Genomic DNA, 22,334 nt, shown 5'->3' with positions numbered 1-22,334 from the left:
AAGGATTTTTCAACTGTAATCCTGGTAGGTCTAATCTACATCATCCATATTGATGGTGAAGTTTGTCCTAGCCAGATTTGAACTGGCTTCCAATACTTGCCCGGCTATTCCTGTACGCGGCCCCCAGAAGCGCACCATTTCTCCATGCCATGTGGTGATGTAGTTCCGTGCAAAAAGGCCCACGGAATAGAAGTGGTCTCTAACATAGTAGCTCCATACTCGTTGTGCGTGCTCATCAGGGTTACCTCGGGCCACCCAAGCATCATTGGCTCGACCCAATTCCATTCGCACCTCGTTCAATTCTCTTGCTAAAATGCTGTTGACTGTTGGGTGATTCATGTAGGCTATCACTGCAACAACCTCTCGCATGGCGTTCAACGCGCGTTTGTAGTCTCCCTTGTCGACGTATTTTCTCATTATTGTATTATCGACGGCATTCTCCGAAATCCATATCTGTAGATTGTTAGTAATTCACAGGGAGAATAAAATATGCGTGGAGTTACTATACCCTTGTCTTCACGTAATTTAACCGTGTATCCAGAAGCACAAATCCATCATCATTGTTTGTGCTTCCAAGCGCATTCATCATCCTGGCAATAGGTTGGTTGGACTGCCCGCCCCCTCTCATGGGTGGTGGATTCGTCAGTATAGACTCGTTCAAGCCATTCACAATGAAGGCGTCTGATAACCCTGTATATTCCGGACCGGGTGTTCTCCTAGAGGGCAACACTCGAGCGTTGCTATCCTCTAAGAAATCCGGAATCAGCTGCAGTTCAGGAATATGCTCTATGGCATTGCTGACTATATTCTGTGTCGTCATAAGACTGGTTCCAATCGCGGAACTAAAGCAGTTGTCTGGGTCCCTATACCCGTAAGCGGCCCTGAATATAGGGTCATTAGGGCGGTCTGCAAACCACCGACCTCTTGGCCTATACTAGATTGTGAAAAGACGATATCAGGTACCGGCCTTATCATAATGTGAGTTTTGTGCGCACTTACAGCCCATGACCGTATAACCCGTTCTGCATTTGCTATCATGCGACTATATGTCCGAGCATTTCCACGCTTGACCAAATCGCGTGCTTTGAGGCCGTACATCTCGTCGTTGTCCTCGCCGTCGTCAGGCCAGTTTTGGCTGTCTATTGGACAATCGATGGTTTCTTCATCTCCAAGAAGTGCATTGAAATAGTCCATGTTGCAAGTGATAAGCTCAATTGCCTTCCAGGTTCCCTCGCGCGCCCAATCTCGAGCCACAGCCAGCCAGGCCTGAATTTTCGCAACGGCAAGATTGGCATAGACAGAGACGACATGGTCTTTCCAAATATCAAAGTCTGCCTGCGACGCCTGACCAACTGCGAAGGCTAGGCGGAAAAGCAGCTCGTCCATGGATTCCATGTCCTTACTGCTCGCACGCCGTAAAAGAGATGATGGACTACTGTCGAAGGTATCTTAAGATATTCGGTCATCCATGGTCAGCACCCGTCTGTAGGTCAAGACTGCTGGATAATGGAAGAGAAAATAAGGGGCAACCATACCGGAGGTGATGGTCTCAGGGATCCAGTCATCGCCCATAAGATCACGATTTTCAAATGTGTAGTCGTCTATGCCACAGCTAGGGTTCTCCATGAACTCCTTCACACTTTTCTCCAGATTGGCCTCGGCATCGGTGTACGAACGTTTCGTCGTTGTGACATACTTGGGCGTGCAGCATTTTACTCTGCCTCCGCCACCCTCGCAACCGTTTCGGGTCTCTAGGGCTATGCGTACCTGATCATTGGGGCAATTACTTGTACAGTATCCGTCGACCAAGCCACCCACTGGTACATAGATCAGACCATAATTGTCGTGCCATTCGCAGTCCTCCCACTTAATGTCCTCCTCCTGGTCGCAGCAGTACTTTCTCTCCTGGTAGGTCGCGTAGTTTCCCACCGCATCTTTCCAGGCATGTCTGTACGAGCAGAAATCCCCCCCACTCCCTGAACTGGAATTCGCAACCAGGGTGTTTGAACAAGTTCCCTTGTCACAGCCAGGGGATTGAGCCCAGGAGCATTGCGAATAAAGCTTCATACTTGGAGTGTCATAAGTGCAGCAGGCCGCTTGGTAGTTGTGATTTTTGCAGTGTTGAATATTGGAGCCGACCTCCACCATGTTAGACGGACATTTGTCTCTCCCGTCGCATTTGCCGTTATGGTGCCCATACCAACCACACGTCGGAAGGGGCGAGTCGGGTGGGCAGCAGAAGAAATGGTCTGTCTCAGAACTGCATGCTGTGTTGTCCACCATGCCCTCGTTGTCACGCTCGCCTCCATCACTGCGTGCAACTATAGACCAGCCTGTCGGGCAGTTCTGCCAGCAGTTTGTCCACTTGCACTGCCTGTGGACTTTTCGCGTCTCCATATCATTTGAATGGGCAGCAAGAGCCACTGCCTTGACTTTTCGGTTGGCGGCTTCGCCCAAGGCGCGGGAAAAATTGCCATACGGGAGATCATGAGATACGGCCCAGACCATGACGCCTCCTAAGCATTGCCCGGCAGCAAACTGGGCTTTCATCTTGAAGGTTTCAGCGTCATCATACGTAAGCCACTGATTGGTGTCAAACTTGACAATCTTCACGGCAGCTTCTTTGTTCAATGTAGACTTCACCTTTCGGTCGGCCATAACCTCAGTGATCTCGGAATTGAGCAGGATTCCCACCTCGTTGCTGCAGTTTCCAGCGTTCCCACCAGACACAAAGGTACATCCCGGTTCCATGCACCCCGGATTTGAGGCAGAGAAAACTCGGGCGTAAAATGCCACTCCAAGGACCACCTTATCAGGGCTGATATCATTTCTCCACAACAGGTCCAGGGCGTTTGTGATTTCTGTCAAATTGGTGTGGGCGTTCAGCTGGGGCTCCAGCCACTTGCTGTTGCTATCCCAAGCTCCGTGGAGGTCATAAGACATGATATTGAAGAAATCCACGCTCTTCTGTAGCTTGACAATATCAAAGTGCTGCAGGTACCAGTACGAAGCTGGTAGCGTAATGCTGAGTCCATCTCGACCACCCGAAGCTTTCAACGCCTTTTTAAGATTGGCGATAAAGGATGGGAAATTCTTATAGTCCTCTTCACGGCCACTTCGATCGTCGGCAACAGGGTATTCCCAATCCAGGTCAATGCCATCAAAGTCGTATGTTGACAAGAAGCTGACCAATGATCTGAAGAATTTCTTTTGGTTGGCTTCCGAGCCTGCAATATCCGAAAACACTGTGGCAGTAGGGCCAGGGTCATTAAACGACCAGCCGCCAACCGCCACGAAGACCTTCAAATCAGGATCTGACTTTTTCAGTAACGTCAGACGCTGCATGAGATCCTTTTCGTAAACGCTAGGGACAAGCACTTCAAAGGTCTCCGGATCAATGGAGGCAAAAGCATAGTTTAGGTGTGTATAGACTCCAATGGGAATCTGTTCCGGGTAGAATGCATTGCAAGGTCTGTTCATGCTCCAACCCTCATAATAGCCCACTACACGTTCAAGGCCATTTGACTTGGAGCACGAAGGACGAGTGACTTTCTTGGTGCCGCAGAATTCTTTTGTTGTCCCGCAAAACCCGAATTTGGAGCAACAGACGTTTAGAGGGCACTTAGGGCTATCCGCATAGTCTCCGTAGTCACCCGGATCACACTCAGCTCTGCTATCGCAGCCGGCAACGCATACATCTTCCGCACAGACTATTTGACCTCGGTTAGGTTGTTCCTTGCGTGAGGGCGAGATGGTGAGATACATACAGTCGGGCCCTAGGCCACAGTTTCCATATTTGCTGCAACAACCTGTTGCACAAGGTCTGGAAGCATCGCACTCAGAGCGGTAATCGCAATTGGCGACACAATCAGTACCACAATAGTCGTCGCCCACTCCGCAATAGCCAAATTTGTTGCAACAACCGGTGGCACATGGGCTGAGTGCACTGCAGTCCTGAGCGTGGGCTGCCAGAGAGAACAAACAGAGAATAACAAGCACACAGAACGAGAGTGCTGGAAGCCTGAGCCGGCGCATGGTTTCCAGACTCATCTACTTTAACAAGCTGAGGATGAAGTGCTTTGCTTTCTTTTCAATTTCTCACTTCGCTTGATTTCCAGTACGCCCTCTTTAAGTCCCTCGGCTGTTTCGAGACCCAGTCTATCAGCCTCTTCTCTTCCTCGACAAAGTGAGCAATTTAATTTGGTTTACCGTGCTGCGGTGGTCCTCCTTTGCGCTAGGACAAAAGTACTAATCTGGGATACCTCCTCGCCTCCAGTAACAGATTGGTGCATGTCTCAGCTACACCTAGGTAGCGAGGCTCCGAGACGTGCAAACTAGCAGATGGCGCCATTGCTGCTTTCCTACCTTACCGATCTCGTGTCGGCTAAGACTCATTGGTACATAGAGGGCAAGCGGAGCATGAGGGGCGTCATTACTAGTAGTAAACATTCCAAATTAAATGTGTAAACGGTGATTACGTTTAGGAAAGCTGTCAAGACGTTACATCAGAGATGTAAAGCGCTAGGCTTATACGCCCACCTTCCTAGCGTCAGCCCTAGCTGTCCTCGTAACCTAGGAGTGTACTAGCCTATGCTATCTAGGTATGCAGGCAAATTGATGTTAGGCTGGTGACTGTTGGCCTGCGCTTATCATGCAGTTATTGAACTTGAAAACCAAAAGGTACCAGCATAGGCCTGATCGTCAGTATAGCAGCTACCGGCACTTGTCTCAGATCCTTAGGCAGCTCTATAGAGACTTTTTTTTTGGCGCATTGGGGCCTGTCAGTAGCCAACATTCTTGGCATGACTTAGGGCTATGCCAAGAGGAATGTGGCCTAAAACAGAACGTATGGCCGTGGAACTAGACCTAATAGTGTCCCGGAGCTCATCGGAACCCCATGCAAGCTCCATAGGCTAAAAGTGTCCGCTTTTTAGTATGCTCCGTCTGCTCCTTTTCCGACCTTAGCTCAGACTAAAGGTCTGTAAAGAGTTGAGGCCAGGGGCAAAGCTATATTAGCAAAACGAAGTTTTAGATTGAGCAGGTGGGCTATGTGCTGTCGGAACCCTACCGCTTTTCCGGCTTGGGGAATTCCAATAGCTTCTCGGTTCTCGATACTCGTAGCTCTTAGTAATTGCCCAGGCCATAGAGTAGAGGGAGATTTATGCCCATCAAGTTCCCAGCCACTTTAGTGAACTTTAGGCAATCTAAGTTCTTTAAGATCAAGGAGACCCGACCTGCTGGCTGCGTCAAAGACTGTCAAAGACATTCACGTCGTCGACGATGAGGCTGCTTGGGATCCGCGAATTAGGGCTTCGAGCCCTGCCGATCTGGCTGTTGATCCTTCAACTCTTGTTGGTAAACGTGGCACAGGCCGACCACAGCCATCCGCACCATCGCCATTATCACGATCATCGCAGCGATCATGTCAAGCGGTCCCGCAATGATACGACAGACTCTAATGAACCCGCCACGATCGTCAAGAACGCTCTGGCAGTACTTGCGCACGTCAACAGAGAGCGGGTGGAAAATCCCAATTTCAACCAGTACAGTATACAGGACCCAGGACAGTCAAAAGTATGCATTCCTCTGAAGCCCTTTCATATTATAAATTTCTCCTGAGAGTGATAGAATGCTTACGTTTGACAGAGACCAGCCTCGGCTGCCGCTCCTTTAGAATATACTGCTCAAGCAGCAGAGAATGCGCGCCGCCGAAAACGGGACGCTCCTTCAGCCAGGACCCGTGGGAACACTGCATACTCTATCCCAGCTGAATTAGCCAGGGCAGCAAAGATCGTTGCCGAATCGACCGACAACACCCCGAGCGGGAACCAGAGTGAGGTAGCCGCGATGATCCGGGAGAAGTACAACAGAGGGAAGCGAGCAACAAATACTCCGGCACAAACCCTTGTCCATTCAAATGGTCTCTACGACTTTCTATCCTATGCTGAGACTGTTAATGCGGCCTCTTCATTTGGGGATAACAATGATCCTGGTCTCCAGAAGCGATCTCCTTCCAAGTACTGGATGCCACACATGGAGAAGAACGGAAATAGCCCATTTGCCCCTGCTGGGTACAAAGTATGCAAAACCAATCACCCTCAACTATCCACCACTGAATAGGACTAACGCGGTTCCATAGGTCTGGAGAAACGTGCGCGACTACGGAGCAAAGGGTGACGGAGTCACAGACGACACTGAGGCCATCAACCGAGCCATCTCTGATGGAGGACGGTGTGGCGTAGATTGCGGCTCGAGTACGAGATATCCTGCCGTCGTCTGGTTTCCCGGCGGCAAATACCTCGTCAGCTCACCGATTATCCAGTACTATAATACGCAGTTTATCGGAGACGTAAGACACAACCTAAGCAATTGCGAAGAACATTGACTGACACCTGCAGCCATTGAATGTTCCCACTATCCTAGCAGCCTCAAGCTTTGTTGGACTGGGTGTTATTACCTCTGACCCCTACGTGAGCGACAACGGACAATGGTATTTGAACCAGAACAACTTCCTGCGCAGCATCAAGAACTTCAAGATTGATATTCGGCCTACGGATCCATCTGCCTATGTGTGCGCAATCCACTGGCAAGTAGCGCAGGGAACGTCCTTGGAGAACATTGAGTTCTACATGTTGTATAACTCGGATGTTCCTGGCAACACCCAGCAAGGTATCTATATGGAGAACGGATCTGGAGGCTTTCTGGCGGATCTGACTTTTGTTGGCGGGAACTTCGGGTGAGACCTTCTTTGCTCTACCTCTATTACTTACTTTACTTACTAACATTGCCCCTAATTGTCTTTGGCCTTGCAGTGCCTACTTTGGTAACCAGCAATTTACCACAAGCCAGCTTGTTTTCGTCAACTGCAATACTGCGCTACAGGTTCATTGGGATTGGGCATGGACAATGCAAGACTATGTCATCGAATCATGCACAAATGGTCTTACAATAGTTGGCGGGGTGAGTTCCAGGTTCCTTCCGGATCCCATACCATACCGTACCATTGACTTATAGAGATAGACCGGCGGAACTATGAGTACTGGTCAGGGAGTTGGCTCTCTTGTTCTGACTGATGCAATTATTGCCAATACGCCCAATGGTATTGTCACATCTCTCTATGCAGAGAATTCCACTTCCCTACTGCTTCAGAACGTCGGTTTTTTCAACGTCGAAACAGCCGTCGTCGACAGTGTGAAAAACCAAATCTTGCTCGCGGGAGGCAACGAGGTCCTAAAGGACTCGTGGGGCTTTGGCAAGATTAGTGACGCCACTGGCTCTGGATCCTTTGTGAATGGGCAAGACATCGCCGTCATGAATAGGACTGAAGAGATAGTCGGAACACAAGCCTATGTCAAGCCCAACCTATACACGCGTCGTCGACCCCAATACGAGGATCTCTCAATTGATAACATCGTCAATGTCAAGAAATATGGTGTTAAAGGTGATGGCAGCACTGATGACACTGTCACCCTGAACTGGGTCCTTTCGTTTGCTGCCAATTTATCTTCGGTGGTCTACTTCCCTCATGGTGTGTATAAGATCACGGACACGCTGAAAGTACCGGTTGGCTCTCGCATTATGGGCCAGGCTTGGCCTCAGATCATGGCAACAGGCTCTAAATTCGAAGATAGCAACAATCCCCGTGCTGCCGTGAAGGTTGGAGATCCTGGAGATGTTGGTATTATTGAAATACAGGATATGTTGTTTACAGTCTCCGGTCCCACCGCAGGGGCTGTCCTTGTTGAGTGGAACGTCGAGCAGTCTAGCAAGGGTTCAGCAGCTATGTGGGACTCGCATATTCGTGTCGGGGGTGCCCTTGGGTCCAAACTTCAGAGGCAGCAGTGTCCGAAGAAAACGGGCAGTGTAAACCCAGAGTGCATTGCCGCTTCCCTCTTACTGCACCTCACACCAACTTCAAATGCATACCTTGAAAATATCTGGGTATGGGTGGCCGACCATGACTTGGATGCCCCTGAGCAGGACCAGATTGACGTGTACTCAGCCCGTGGTATCCTGATTGAGAGCAAATTGGCCTGGCTCTATGGGACTGCTTCAGAGCACAGTGTTCTGTACCAGTATCAGCTGTCGGGGGCAAAGAACATCCTTATGGCCATGATCCAGACAGAATCTCCATATTATCAGCCATCGCCGCGAGCGCCAAAACCCTTTATACCAGGACTATTCCCCAATGATCCCTTGTTCAATGATTGCAAATCAAATCCGCTCAAGTGCGCTGTATCCTGGGCAGTTCGTATCGTTGATTCATCTTCTATATGGGTGCTTGGAAGTGGCCTCTACAGCTTCTACTCGGACTACTCGCAAAATTGTCTTGAAACAAATGATTGCCAACAGAGGGACTTTGAGATCGAGCAAAGCTTCAATATCTGGGTCTATAATCTCTGCACAAGGGCAATTGTCGAGATGGTATCTCCCTTCCGGGGTGTCCCTACTTACGCCCGTGATAACGTTAATGGATTGCTTTCGTCCATTCTAGCCTGGCTAGGTGGAGCTGAGCAGACCGCGGGTGAACGGGAGTTCCTAGGATTCAGTATTTACACCATGGCGAGTTTAGAAGAGATTGATGTTCCTTCAGCCTGCAAGACAGCCCTAACAGAACGAATCAAGTGCGATCCTTACCTAACCTCAATGATGCAGCTCAAATACCGCGGGTCGTTGGACAATGACACGTTGACTGATTCCATCTGCAAGCCTAGCTGCGGAACGAGCTTGCAGCAGTGGTTCAACTCTGTGGAACAAAACTGTGCTGGATATAACCTGACTGCGGGCTCTCCACCAGTGATGTTTGGAGCACGGATGTGGGCTGGTTACAATGAAACTTGTAGCAAGGATATGAGCACTGGAGAATATTGCAATTGTACGTCTTTTCATACCACTCCAACGTCGATGCGCGCACTAACATTTAAGGGCAGCTGTCATCGACGACTTCACTATTGTGGACTCCACCGCGCAGATGCCGAAAGACGAATTATGCTCCTACTGCTATGTTGAGCGACTCCAGATGATGCAGCGAAGCCCCTACTCTGCTTATGACAAATACTATAAGTCAGAGCTCGAATTAATCAATGAGAAATGCGGCCTTTCAGGACCCACAGAGATTCTTGAAATCCCCATAGAGAGCCCTGAGACAGAAGACGCCATATGTCTGTCTGATACGACATATACAACAGTCGACGGAGATACTTGCACCTCTATAGCCGCGGCAAACAGTATATCCTCGGCCGCCCTCTATATGGGCAACCAAGAGCTCATTCGCTGGTGTTCATCCATCAAAGCAGGCATCGAGCTATGCTTACCACTCCAGTGCGCGAAAACCTACAAGCTCCAACCATCTGATACCTGCACCAGCATCGAGTACGCCTTTGGCCTTAGGAACGGCGATGTCCGCAAGTACAACCCCTGGGTCTCCTACGACTGTGACAACCTCCACATTGCCACCCAGATCTACGGTACTATCCTTTGTCTCTCCCCGCAGGGGGGTGACCACAACCCCGGTAAAACGGGCAGGTCCTCCAACGCGCCCTCGACGTCTGATGGCCATGTCAAGCTTGCTATCCCGCCCCCTGCAAATGCGACGCTGGCAGAGGGGACCACCAAAAAGTGCGGGAGATGGCATGAGGCTGTTGCAGGGGAGAGCTGTGTAGCCATCTGCGTGCAGAATATGATTACCCACGACCTGTTTGTAGACGTCAACCCGTCACTGGATGCGACGGATTGTACGGCCAGCTTGCAAGCTGGGAAGACGTATTGCGCGGGGCCGACGTACGGGTGGAATTCGCTTGAGTCTGACGATGATTATTACTGAACCTCTCTGTTTGGACATAGAGGCTAGAAAATATGCAGCCGCTGTGGAAGGGTTCACGTTCATGGATGCGCAGCCATGACTGGCTCCTGCCGAAGCCAAGTGCAGCGCAATAAGAAATCATACTTCTATATTATTCCAACCTCTTAAATTGTGCAGTTGCTTTTTCAACTGTGCAGCATGTAGGCTTCGTACTTTTATTGTATTCAGAATCGATACATGGCCTAAAGTATCCCTGCCTGGGCTGGGATATAGATACCAGAAGGTCTGTCTTCATTTACTATAACTAAAGTAAGACCATTAATAGCGGTGGCACTTGCCATCTTGCTACGATTCTGATAAATGCACCCAGGAGGATGAATTTAACTATACTGAATGTGTACTGCTACTGGGAAAAGATATTCTTGCATCGCGGAGGGACCTTGTCATACTGATTTCATTAGCCACCACGAACGCTGTGATACACTAGTACTTGGGATTTCTTTCAGGCTCACGGACACTCATGGTTCGTGCCCGCTTGATGTTTAACATGTGCACTGTCTGCGGCTATACTCGTCCTCGTGATGTTGACTTGGGAACGGCGAAGCAATCCATCCTCCAACCTGATAATGATACTGCAGCGATTATTCGTAATTTGTCTAACCTTTTATCTTTTTATTATAACAAATATTCGCCCTTAAAATATTAATCTTCACGTTAATCTCATGACAGCGTCTATCTGTTTTCATAGTAATTTATATCTTGTACTGCAATTCCAGGGCAGACACAATCATGTAGCTAGACGGAAGCCCTGGACAGCATAAAGGAGCTGAATGTTACGATTCCCTCGTGGCCGCCAGTGTGGTGTGGTATTCGAGGGGGATAGGTAGAGTTGGGTAGGTAGCGGATGTTTAGGGTTTTCTGAATCTTCCCGGCAATGACCTCGGGGCGTGAGAGAGATGGTAGCTGGTAAGTGCGGCACATAAATGTTAATTGCGTGTGGAGATACCAGGCCTTCTGGAAAGGTAGTGGGTAGGGTATCAAATATATATTTGTGGAGCCCTCATTATCATGGCCCTAGGATCATCGGTACGAGCGCGGTGATGATTACGTTGAACGTAGAACGTGAAACGATAATTTGGATTGCAGGAGTACGAGATGTTTCAGTAACCAGAGGGATATACAATTTCTTGCTTGGTTATCCAAGTCATATCCTTCCTCACCTGTTTTTTGAGGTCTTGGATGTTTGTATAATATGTATGCACATATAGTGCCCGTATCCTATATATATCACCCCAAGTTAGGGCTAATAGTGGTAATTTTGATATATATCCTGTCCAAATGTGATGTTGTTGTACGAGGGATCAGCCGGTCCATCCTCATTTCTCCAAATTGTCGTCTTGAGGCTGAGTTGATACCACTAATAGCTCGGCCGGTGAGACTGGGCCGTGCACAAGCAGGGTCTTCAATGACGCTTCAAACGCCTCCATCCTGTTTGAAATCTAGTCTGATTGAAACGAGGCAGGACATGAGCTTCCGTGTTAAAAACCACGTCGCTAAGTGGTAGAAAGTCCTTCGGCGAAAAAAGAAGGTATAAATACTTCAATGTCTCGGCCTACAAGATCAGTATATTTAGAGCTTAACTGCAAACATCGAACGATTTTCCGGATTGGGAGTGTGGTGTCTTACTAGCCAAAAACTTTCCATATTATCTCGCTGTGGTGCCGGAACCTTTGTGACGTCTTGTAATGATGTGTATCCCCCATTATCGCCTACTGCCGTGTGCATTCTAAACGCCTTGAAAATCTTCCAGCCCCATTTTCGGTAGAGAGGGTCGTTCGTTATTCGGTACATTAAGAACAGACTTTCAACCGTCTCTGGTCGCTGCAAGTTATGTGTGTCTTGAGGTTTAATAATAAGGTCTCGTTTCCACGAAGCTTCGTCATTCTTGCTTGGAGGTCGTATAGATGACCCGAAAGTAGATCGAAGGTCGGCTTCATCGGCCCTGAACCAAGCAATTTCTGGGGACAGGCCGGTGGCGGTAACCGCGTACATTGCCCAACACGTCTTCATGAGCTCCCGAGCTAGTTGCATCTGCTGTTCCTTTTGGGGAGTCCAGCTAGGCAGCTTGCGTGCTTCCTTCTCGGTTAGCCCTTCAGTAGCGCCGAGTGCGATTGTTCCGGGGAGGAAGCAAACGAGATGATCCATCTTGGGCGATAATTGCCCACCAATTCCCTGTGGAAGCTCGGCAATGAACTGGAGTTTCGAATGCTTGGTCGAAGTAACCAGGTGTTTCTGAATACCGGTCAACGCTTCTTCCCACATTTCACGGTAAACGGGCTCCTGTCCAGAAGTCTGTAGGTATTGTTTAATCAAGTACTCTGGATTCAGATGAGCTTCTGTCTCTAGTAAACGTTAATTGCCACGCAGGGTATACCGTAATAAGAATCTCCGCGACTGCCAAGACGGATTTCCTGGTGTCTGAACCGTCCAGTGTCTGGATGGATAAAAATGGGTAGGAGGCCGTCCGGTCTTTGCTGATCATCGACAACCTTCATAACTTGCTCAGCTTTCCGCCAGAAAACCTCCTTACCAGTGAGATGAGCGAGATACTTCATCTCTAGCTGAACACTGGTGGCCTCGGCAGTTGAAGATGCTCCACCATCTGCGTGCGAGGGAAGTCCTTGCCGGGTCCCAATGTTGACACTGGCGTACGGTATTCCTGATCTAGACTCATACGCGCCGAGCAGCCGATCTGCCAAATCGACGGCTTTGGACAGATAAATATAGTCCCGTTGAGACGAGACATCATGAAGCACAGTCGACAGATAGTGGGCAGATAGGAGTCCTCCAAGCATCCGGATTGTTGTCTCAAAAGTGTTCACATCCTGATCCTGGCCATAAGTCAGGCCACGGTTAAGCCATTTTCGCGCATCCGAGAGTTGACTCGTCAGATTTATTATCATCAGAGTATCCAAGCTGTCAACGATAATCCACCCTAGGCCGCTGGGGCTCATCTGCGAACCAGTCTTGGAGATTGGATGAAAACGGTCCTGTCCTGATTCCGAAATAACAACTCAGTGACGGTCCGCGTTTAAGGTGCAGTCGGGACCGGCGAGTAGTCGGGATAAGAAAGGCGACAACGAGCAAAAAAAAAAAAAAATAATAATAAAAATAGAAAAGAAGCCGAAGCTGAAGCTGAAGAACTACTTACCCCAGGCATGTTTGGCGTAGGCGTCCCAGCTGGCCATGAAAGTGTCTTTCACCTCTTTTCGGTGCTCCTCCCAATGGCTGTCTATATCGATACGCTGGAAAAATCCAAAAGGCGCTTCCAACGCCATTTCTGCATTCAGGATTCCAAGCCACCAACCGATTACTGCGGTCATTAAGCCGGTGAAAAGGGATACCAAAGCCCAGTCCCTGCCAAGCGCGTTACGCCATCGGGAGCTCTTGGCGCCCTGTCCTTGCGGGTGCTTCTGCTTCTGAGGGATGGTTTCAGATGACATGCTAGCTGTCTTTTCGCCTGGAAGGAAAAGTGAGCGGTGGGCGGAGCGCCAATTGGAAAAATCTGAGAGATTCCCAGGTACGTGGAAAATTTTGAGAGTTATAGGAGTGATTTGAGCGGGGGCGGGCGGGGATTGGACTCAGGCGTTACGGGAGCAGCCGAGCCCGCTTCGAGGACCCCTAGTTCCATTGCTCAATTAGATGAACTGCGGCGTTTTAAGGCCTATTTGGACCTGACTTGTTTTTGGTAATAATCGCATTGTTGTAGATACGCATGTACGCTCAAAGGGGAAAGGGCAGAAGGAAACTGTATCAACTACACGGATGTAGCTTGCTAAGGAGCGGATGCCATATGACGATTGACTATCTATCTCGTTGGCGATAAATCTCTTCTTCTGTGTCTCTCAATACGGTATATTGAGGGGTCAGTTCGTCAGGGGTTGGAGATCAGGCCATTTATATCACGTGGCCAACAATCTCACCCCCAGTGGGCCAAGATATCCTCGCGAAATTGACGGCTCATACTTTGCGAAAACCTTCATAAAGACTATATCTGCAAAGTTACCGCTATAATAAAATAGTTGTCAGAAACGCTGGTAGGTACGTCCCTTTAGAAGATAACACTATACCGATGGTCTCAGGCGTAAAAACATGATTTGAGTTTTGCGTTGCGCGTAGCATGTACAAAGCCCTAATGCGCTACCTGCACGGGCAGTTATATCACCTCGACGTTGAGGTGTAGGCTCTGCGAGGAGTTTCATCAATTGCATCGAATCGTTTAGTGCTTGGATTGCCATATAAAATCGGCGGAGGGCACCCTGGCCCGTATTTCTCAGACAACGGATAGGACCAGCTGTCACGGCTGAGACTATCTGTTTAGAAGCAGGGCCTGTAATTCTGGGAGATACGCGCAGGAAATTTTGGATAGTAAAGAGACAAATGCAATGGCCAGGTATAAAGACAGTGCTGCGTGCAGCCATCACCCTCTTCAAGCTTCAACGGCGCAAGAAACGGATGGAGAGTGGACTTGGCCGAAGTGACAGGTTGGTAAGAGGTGTTAACGTGATAGGCTTTGTACCTATTACGGGGTAGCATATATCCTCCACCACTATCTGCCAAGATTATAACTTAGCCTTAATACTACGGTCCGTGTATGATATTACCAGAGACCTTGAAAACAACATAGGTTTCGCCTTCTTTCACATGTTAAGGGCTATGGAGATAATTTTCGATACATTATCTCTCCTGTATATAGGCACGGAGCAGTCCTGTCTTCCTTCATGGCCTACTGAAAGTCTTCATTATTTTACTGCAAGTATCTTCTTTACTGGAGCAAGGATTAGTGTTACAATGAGCAAGGTTTGATTGATGTATAAAGTATTTTTTATTGTTGCGTTCTCTAAAGCTATTGCTAATGATATCATTTATTATTCTGCCTCGGCCGACCACCTGGGTCACAGGCATTGTCCGGGCATCGGCCTTGGGATATGACAACAATCAGCGCGCCTATACTGATTGCGAAGTACCAGAAAATGAAGGGCCTATGATACAAAGTGAGAAGGTATTGATATTTTTGACGTGTACAGACTTTTTGCTGACTTAATTTCAGCATATTAAACTGGTCTGTTCTGCTCTGCAGATGCACCCTACAAGATAGGATATTGGATAAATTAAAAGTAGTTGAAGAATAATTATGGCTCTAAGTGTATAGTATATGGAATCTTTATGGCTGGATACTTAAATACGGCATACTGTTCGAACAAAAGGGCAAAAACGTATTTAACACGTAACGAGTTTGTACACCGCTTATTCAACCGCTTGCTTTAAAAAAGGTCAGGAGATTTCTCCTTGTATTTCTTATTTCTTTTAACTTCTTACCTTCGTACAAAGCTTTCAGAATGCCTCGGCCGTCAATAAATCTTGAGCCATACAAGGATGAAATTTCTACCCTGTATAAATCAGGCAAATCTCCTCCTACTATTGCTATGCTACTAGGGAATTGATATGACATTCAGGTTAGTGAGCGTACGATTAAGACCCGCCTTAGTATATGGGGGATTCATAAGACAAATCGTACAGCCTCAAAAGACACAGTTCTTCATGCTCGAATCAAAGTTCTTCTATATCAAGTTGGCCTCTCAGAGAACGAGATCCTACATGTTCTTCAGCTTGAAGGCTGGAATATTCAGCCTAGAATATTGAAATATGTTCGGCATCAAAAAGGGCTCTTGCGACGTACAGTAAATCCAATTGCTGATCAAGCTGAAGTTGAAAGGGTCCTGAATCAACTTCGTACGGACCTTGCTACTGGTCAAATTGAAGGATATGGTATAGGAATGCTTTATCAGCACTTTAAGAACCAAGGATTTCAAATTGGCAGGTATGCTATACAGGAATATTTCTTCTTTTAAGCAAACTGGCTGACTTTGTACAAGGGACTGCTTGTTCTCTATGTATAAAGAGCTTGCTCCAGCTGCTGTACATCAACGCTGGCAAGATCTTCAACGCCATCAAGGAGCTTATATCACTCCAGGACCCAATTTTATCTGGTCAATAGATGGCTATCTTAAGCTAGCTCCGTACGGCATCGAAATATATGCAGCAATTGATGCATATTCTCGATATATTATTTGGATTTATGTTGGTATCAGCTCCTGTACGGCTGTTAGTGTCCTTCGACAGTTTCTTGATACTGTTAATATTGCTCAACAGCAGCCTTGCTTTGTACGATCAGACCATGGTACAGAGACAGTCTTACTGGCCGAAGCTCAATATAAGCTTCAGCAGTCTCTTCATCCAGAGATTGATATTAGGGACTGCTATTTATATGGAACAAGCACTTCTAACCAAAGAATTAAGGCATGGTGGCTTCAATTAACCCGTGGTATGGTGTTTTAATATAGAGTAAGTACTTATATACCATGTACTACTTTGTACAAACAGCTAATTAAGAGTCAGGAGTACTTTCATGGCCTTTAAGAGGAAGGCATATTCTCTATGGATCAGTTAAGTGATCGGATTGCTTTATATGCAATCTATATACCTCTTCTCCGGGTCCAAATTCCATCATTCGTACGAACATGGAACCATCATCGAATTCGGAACCAGCCAAATCGTCCGCATCTGGTACCCGGCAAGCCTTATATGAATTATAACTTCCCAGCTACTGGTGTTGAGAACCAGGGAATCAAGTTTAATATAGAAATATTCAAGCGCTTGCAAGAAGATGTCCAAGACTGGGGTAAGTTCCTAACTATTTCTAATACTAATTACTAACTATATAATAGATGTAGATAAATATCTGCTACCTGAGACATACTACTGGACTTGAAATCAGCTACTGGAGTTAGGATATGATCCTCAGCAACCTCTAGAAGCTGTAGGGGACCATACCCTTACTCTATTTCATACAATATACCTTGGCCTTCGGGCTAGGATTCAGACATATATTAAAAGGGGAGCTCAGCCAATCCTTCAGATATCTCAGCCACCAACCGGGGCTTTTGATTGGGATCCACGGCTTAATCCTCATGGGACTGAAGCACTAGAGCGCGTACGAGAAGTTGAGGTAGAGTATGAGTTAGATGAATTGGAGGAGCTAGAGAACTAGTTTTATTAAGTTCCTATAGTTTTAGGTTATTATAGCTAGTAGATTCTTCACCGCTACTTCCTCCTCTGCCCTATATATATCTGGCTAAGGGCAAAAACTAACAGACAGGAAACAACTACTTTTTATCCCTATCTATCATGCCTCCTCCAGAAATGTCTCGTACGAATCCAATCCCCATCCCAGAAGAGGTAGAAGTACTAGATCTTACTGTCTTGTCTCCCTCTCCTTCACCAAGCCCTCCAAAAGCTACCCATGTCTTCATTACTCCGCCCAAGGGATGATTTGGCCATTATAGTGGGAAAGCAGAGGAATACTGACAGTCTTCCATTGCTCGTACAAGGAGTCTCCAGACAGGCAAGGCTATATAGATGCCTCTGCACTTCTATTTATTGAAGCAGAAGCAGATAGATGGTATACTACAGATATTATCCTGCCACCTGTTAAGTATAATCAACCCTTATACTTAATCTTTATCAATCTAATCTCTAACCTTATCTAGAGAGTACATGCGCCTATATTTATCCTGCAGCAGTTTAATTATACAAGCACTTTATAGAAGTATACCTTCTAAAAGAGCTAAGTTCGTATGAGCCCCAGGAGTCAGATACCCTTCAACTTGCCTTCCAAGTACAGGGAATAAACCCGGTCTATCTTCCTGACTCGTACGACAGGCCACAGTCAACCAACGATATCCTACAGCACTTTGAAGGGAAAAATAGCAAGGGAATCTTTGTTATTATTACCAGAACTGTCTCTGAACCCTCTGCTGCACCTGATACAGAACCAAAGGCAAAACAGACAAAAAGAACAACCAAGCGTCAATCTTCCGTACGAGTATCTAAGGTCAAACAGGAGCCTGAGATCAAGCAAGAACCTGAGGTGAAGCGGGAGCTTGAACAGGATATAACTATACAAGATAACAATCTTGAAGTTGTTCCTGGGCCTGCTATACAGAAGAAATGCTTATTTTTAATTGCATTAAAGGAGAAGGAGCCAGAGAGAGATATTCAAGAGAAGGATCTAGAGCAGGAACTATTAGAGTTACTGTTTGTTCCTGGGAAGAAAGATAGAGTGGCTTATTATACAAGAAAGTGCTATATCCTCTAGCAGGAGGATATTAAGCGCTCTGCAGAGTTTGGCATTCTAATTTAGATACAGAGATATGATGTTTTAACAGCTGGTAATGAGGAAGGCATTCAACATGGCCATCCATGTAATTTGTACAAAGGCATTTAGTAACACAGCTCAAAGTTTGAAATCTCTACTGTTTTGCTTCTTCCTCTTCTCTTCCTTCCTTCCACATCTTTCTTTCTACAACAACCATCACCATGGCGTACGAGACTCCTGTTCCCTATCCCCTATCATTAAAATCATCTGCTGACTATTTTACTTGCTCTGTACGAGTATACTGCTGCCTCTGTAGCTTGTATCTCGTCCGAAGCAGACAAAATAGCCTCCAAGCTCCTCGTACACCCAACCGCGCCCCCTCCTTCCCTGCCGACCGGCCTCTCAGTCGAGAAGAGTGCCTGAGCCTCTTTGCCTTTGTTAATAGACGAGCTGGACGAGCACCAACTGCTATGCTTCCACTTGGGGGTCAAGAGCTATCTGGGTATATTCATACAGATATACAGAGGCATTTGCTGGCCCTTCCTGGGCGGGATGTTGAGTTTATTCGCGACAGAATAAATTGGCATCAATTATGGCAACACCGGCCCTCGTACATCAATGCCATGCTTATACAGTCTCGGGGGACTCGTCTGACCCAGCCTTGTGAAGGATGCCGCTCCGTACAAGGAAGACCAGTCTTCCCTGAATGCCGCCATGTGCCTGGGGCATTCAACGGATGCTGCGCCAATTGTAAATGGCGTGACCATGGGCATTGCTGCTCCGTACGAGACGAGCACTGGCAGGGTATGCTTGGTGATGGGCTTGGTCTACCCCAGGGGGCTGCAAACCAGCTGGTTATCAATCTTGATCCAGTGGAAGGTGAGGCTGAAAATCCTATCTACCTTGATTTCCCTGAAGGGGATGAGGACAATCCGATTGTCTTATAAGGTCCGTACGAGCTTTCTTGATTTTCCTGTACGAACACCAGCACTGCCTAGGGGTACGGGCTGTGTACCTCACCTGAGCATAGCTTGCACCTTTACGTGGTGCTTAGGATGAGTAACCAGTCGGTGAAACTAAGCAAGCTATCCTGCATATGTAATCAAATTTCTGCTGGCAGAATCTGAGCTGGTACAAACTCGTTACGTGTTAAATACGTTTTTGCCCTTTTGTTCGAACAGTATGCCGTACTTAAAAGACGCAATGATACACAATGTTTGTCAGTCTCTTGGCAAGAAAATTGAATTAAGTTATGACACTGGCTTATGAACCTACATAGCAAGACATGGTTCTGTACCTGTATCCCAAATCTATAGTTATAGAAGTGAGGTTATATATCTAACATACTACCGAGCACATCATTTATCGATTAATACTGTTGGTGATTTTTGGACGAGGAAGAACAGACTTATCACATAGGATACTGATACGAATATATCATGTTGAGCCTCGTGTCACGTGCCACGTGATCTGTATGGCATGATCTCTGGCCCCTGGCCTGATCCCTCGAGGAGTTGTACATTGAAGAAGTGAGAACTATCGTCATCAAGATAGAGAATCAATCGTCTTATGGCATCCTATCCTTAGTAGGCTACGTTCGTGTAGTTGATGCAGCTTCCTTCTACCCTTTCCCCTTTGAGCATTCATAACAGATACTCTCAAAGGATAAAGTCAATTTCGGGAGGCTGAGCTGCCTCAATAACTACCTGCCAAATTGGAGGAAGCCACTCTGCAGTGAGAAAAACTGGCACGTTTACGGGCTCCCACCGTACGATGCGGAAAAGGGGAACACCGAGATCGTCAGTTTCTACAAGAATTAGTGTGGGAAGACTGATGTCTAGGGTGTTGTTGGGTTTAGGTGCGGCTAGAGGGGGAGGATCAGAGCAGGAGATCTATCTAGGTCTAGATATGTTTTCCGCTAGGCAGGAAGTAGGCTATTCTGTGCTGTTAGGTAAGCTCTGGGTAGAATGATTATAAAAGAAAGCCATGTTCCCCAAGCTAGCATTTCTTTTAAAACCCTCCGCACACCATCCAACCCCTCTACCAAAACATGGACGGACTGCCATCAGAGTTTAAATGTCTGATTCCGAGACAAGTACGTTAACCCTTTTTCAATGGTGGTATATCTTACCGTGTCTGCAGATACGTGATGAGGTGGACCAAGAGTGAAACAGGGTTACCAGGTCGCTCTTGTACGAGCATATCATCATACGTAGACTCAAGGATAATGCCTCTTAAGTTTCTCCGGCAGCCAGAAGCCAGCCGTGTGCTCGTTCACGCAAAACGACTCAGTATCATCGTCCCATGGTATCCGATTAGCGGCCCACGACGCGCACCAGTGCTTCGTGCCTACAGCGGCCTCCGGTCTGCGCTTCAAGCTGAGAACTTGGGAGTTCGAAGCACTCCCAAAGTCGAGGGTTGTTCAACGAACCTCAACGCCAGGGTAAGTGACCTCATTCATAAGATCCCTCAACTGCGGGATATTGATCTTTTTATGTCCAACGGCGGCCCTGTCGAGCTTCACGAGGCCATCAGGCAGTATCATCCAAGTTGTTGATTACCTGTTTACCTGTATCCTCAACTGGGAGACATGTATCAAAAGAGGAACGGTTGGGTTCTCTCGCCGCTGCTGCACACCGCACATGTTACTCTTTTCGAGTATCCAGAGCGCAGGAACTTCAGGGAGCACCCAGATAGAGTTCTTGAATATGTAATTGTTCGTGCACCGCAAGTCGAGAGGCTTGCATTGCAGATCATCGCGGGTGGCCAAGCCGGTCCGAACGAAGACTTCAACGAGACGGTGGTGTTGAGGAAAAAAGTGGGAGGGAACCACTGCGTGCAAAGTTTGAACAGCTGGCGTCGCAGCTGAAGACCCTAATGCCGGCTGGGCAGTTCCTCAAGTGGGATTAGCTACAAGATTACAGCTGCTCAAAATCGTGGACCGTTGGGCTGCATCGAAGAGACCCAAGTACTGCAGGCTATTGCCAATCTTCGTCTCTTCCAGCAGCTGAATAGACTCACCCTTGCTCTCTTCCCCCCGCAAGACGACGAGCTATCCTTCTACACAGCTGCAGAGGCAATGGTCGACTCCATTCCTCCACTCACATATGTCTGCCTCCTAGGTAGCTACAAACCAACCTTCCTCACTGCTGCCCTCCGTAAGACGGCCCAATACTACTCGAATTAAAGCTCAACGTCGGCCCCCAAGACTGGAGCCATCAGACCCTCCGCCAACTCCGCGCAAAAGGCAAGAGGATAACAGGTCCCTTATGCGCTGTCGAGAAAATCCATTCCCTTGCAGCCCAATGCCCCTCTCTCCAGACCCTGTGCATCGCCATTCAACGCAACCGCGGCCTCGAAACACCCGCCTACACCGCACTCGCCCTGTTCCAGCCCTAACGAACTCTCGAGCTCTACCTGAACTGCCCGCCGCTTGTAGACCCAAACGAACCCGAACGCCTCTCTTCAGGCCCAGCGCGCGACTTAACCGAATTCGAGACAGCTCAACCCCCGCCTTCTACCGGCCTCGACGTGCCTATCTGGCACGTCAGCGACACGATGATCAACTCCGCCATCAACGAAGATCTGGCCAAGACTATCTTTACGCACATCCGCGCCCACCAGGTTGGGGACCGGCGCTTCGCGAAGTTAAAGATCCCATCCCTTTTATAGTGCAAATGCAGTGGCTGCAACGAGCATATCAACAACGTTGAATAACAATATATTCAAAGCGCCGGCTTCGTCTTGGACGATTCAGACGTACCCTTTGACCGGTGTGAAGGCCGTAAAACAGATACAGGAGCAGATTGACCGCTGTTGGGCGTCTGAGGGTGATGTGCAGTTGGAGGCCAGTTTTTAATTCTGTTTGGCAGTCGGTTGAGGGAGAGGAGTGGGCGAGGGAGAATAAGGGAATTGGTTGCAGAGGTGGTGAGGTTGGCCTTTGCAGTGGTGTACATAGTGTCGTCGGTGATAAATATGCAGAAATCTTTTAGATTTTCAGTCTGTCAAGCTGACGCTATGGATGTGGGCGGAAGACGGATGAGAGAGCTCCCAGGTCGACTATATCGGGAAGTTCTTATGTACGGGAAAGTGTGCCTAGGCTTCTTGATCCCTGTTTTAGCCAGGACCACAACCCTCGCACTGATCCTCTGCGCAATCTCATGATACGCACAAAGTCAACCGTCTGTATAGTGCATTCACTCATACACGCTACTATTCGCGTACCTAAGCAAGGCCTATGAGCCGAATATGGACCAGTTCCCCACCCATACTCAAAGTCTAGGACCAGGAAGTAACAAATACTCCCACGAATTG

General features: G+C 47.8%; 6 protein-coding genes across 6 annotated transcripts, besides 1 other annotated feature; 4 read left to right on the top strand and 2 right to left on the bottom strand.

Annotated features, from left to right (window-relative positions):
- Nucleotides 1-22,334: part of a sequence feature (contig 1.7 1..773302(-1)) that runs on past both edges of the window.
- Nucleotides 31-4,035, bottom strand: ANIA_00549 (uncharacterized protein; the record flags this gene model as incomplete). The annotated part of the gene is made up of 5 exons (XM_653061.1): nucleotides 31-453; nucleotides 509-934; nucleotides 1,000-1,448; nucleotides 1,536-3,710; nucleotides 3,768-4,035. 5 exons carry the CDS (start codon nucleotides 4,033-4,035, stop codon nucleotides 31-33), a joined length of 3,741 nt encoding a protein of 1,246 aa, XP_658153.1.
- ANIA_00550 (glycoside hydrolase family 55 protein) lies at nucleotides 5,281-9,823 on the top strand (the record flags this gene model as incomplete). The annotated part of the gene is made up of 7 exons (XM_653062.1): nucleotides 5,281-5,574; nucleotides 5,647-6,078; nucleotides 6,140-6,349; nucleotides 6,399-6,736; nucleotides 6,813-6,960; nucleotides 7,048-8,875; nucleotides 8,931-9,823. The coding sequence occupies 7 exons, from the start codon at nucleotides 5,281-5,283 to the stop codon at nucleotides 9,821-9,823; spliced, it is 4,143 nt and encodes a 1,380-aa protein (XP_658154.1).
- Nucleotides 11,179-13,305, bottom strand: ANIA_00551 (glycoside hydrolase family 47 protein; the record flags this gene model as incomplete). The annotated part of the gene is made up of 5 exons (XM_653063.1): nucleotides 11,179-11,290; nucleotides 11,401-11,414; nucleotides 11,489-12,204; nucleotides 12,237-12,857; nucleotides 13,014-13,305. 5 exons carry the CDS (start codon nucleotides 13,303-13,305, stop codon nucleotides 11,179-11,181), a joined length of 1,755 nt encoding a protein of 584 aa, XP_658155.1.
- Nucleotides 16,301-16,634, top strand: ANIA_11274 (uncharacterized protein; the record flags this gene model as incomplete). The annotated part of the gene is made up of 2 exons (XM_050613370.1): nucleotides 16,301-16,544; nucleotides 16,591-16,634. 2 exons carry the CDS (start codon nucleotides 16,301-16,303, stop codon nucleotides 16,632-16,634), a joined length of 288 nt encoding a protein of 95 aa, XP_050469193.1.
- On the top strand, nucleotides 17,051-18,579 carry ANIA_00552 (uncharacterized protein; the record flags this gene model as incomplete). Its single annotated transcript, XM_653064.1, has 3 exons — nucleotides 17,051-17,072; nucleotides 17,470-17,959; nucleotides 18,537-18,579. The coding sequence occupies 3 exons, from the start codon at nucleotides 17,051-17,053 to the stop codon at nucleotides 18,577-18,579; spliced, it is 555 nt and encodes a 184-aa protein (XP_658156.1).
- Nucleotides 20,071-21,692, top strand: ANIA_00553 (uncharacterized protein; the record flags this gene model as incomplete). The annotated part of the gene is made up of 5 exons (XM_653065.1): nucleotides 20,071-20,115; nucleotides 20,272-20,463; nucleotides 20,623-20,838; nucleotides 20,998-21,178; nucleotides 21,460-21,692. The coding sequence occupies 5 exons, from the start codon at nucleotides 20,071-20,073 to the stop codon at nucleotides 21,690-21,692; spliced, it is 867 nt and encodes a 288-aa protein (XP_658157.1).

This window comes from Aspergillus nidulans, chromosome VIII, assembly GCF_000011425.1.
Source record: "Aspergillus nidulans FGSC A4 chromosome VIII".
Classification (NCBI taxonomy): domain Eukaryota; kingdom Fungi; phylum Ascomycota; class Eurotiomycetes; order Eurotiales; family Aspergillaceae; genus Aspergillus; species Aspergillus nidulans.
The sequence above is the reverse complement of the archived record's forward strand: the minus strand, read 5'-3'. Positions and strand labels throughout refer to the sequence as shown.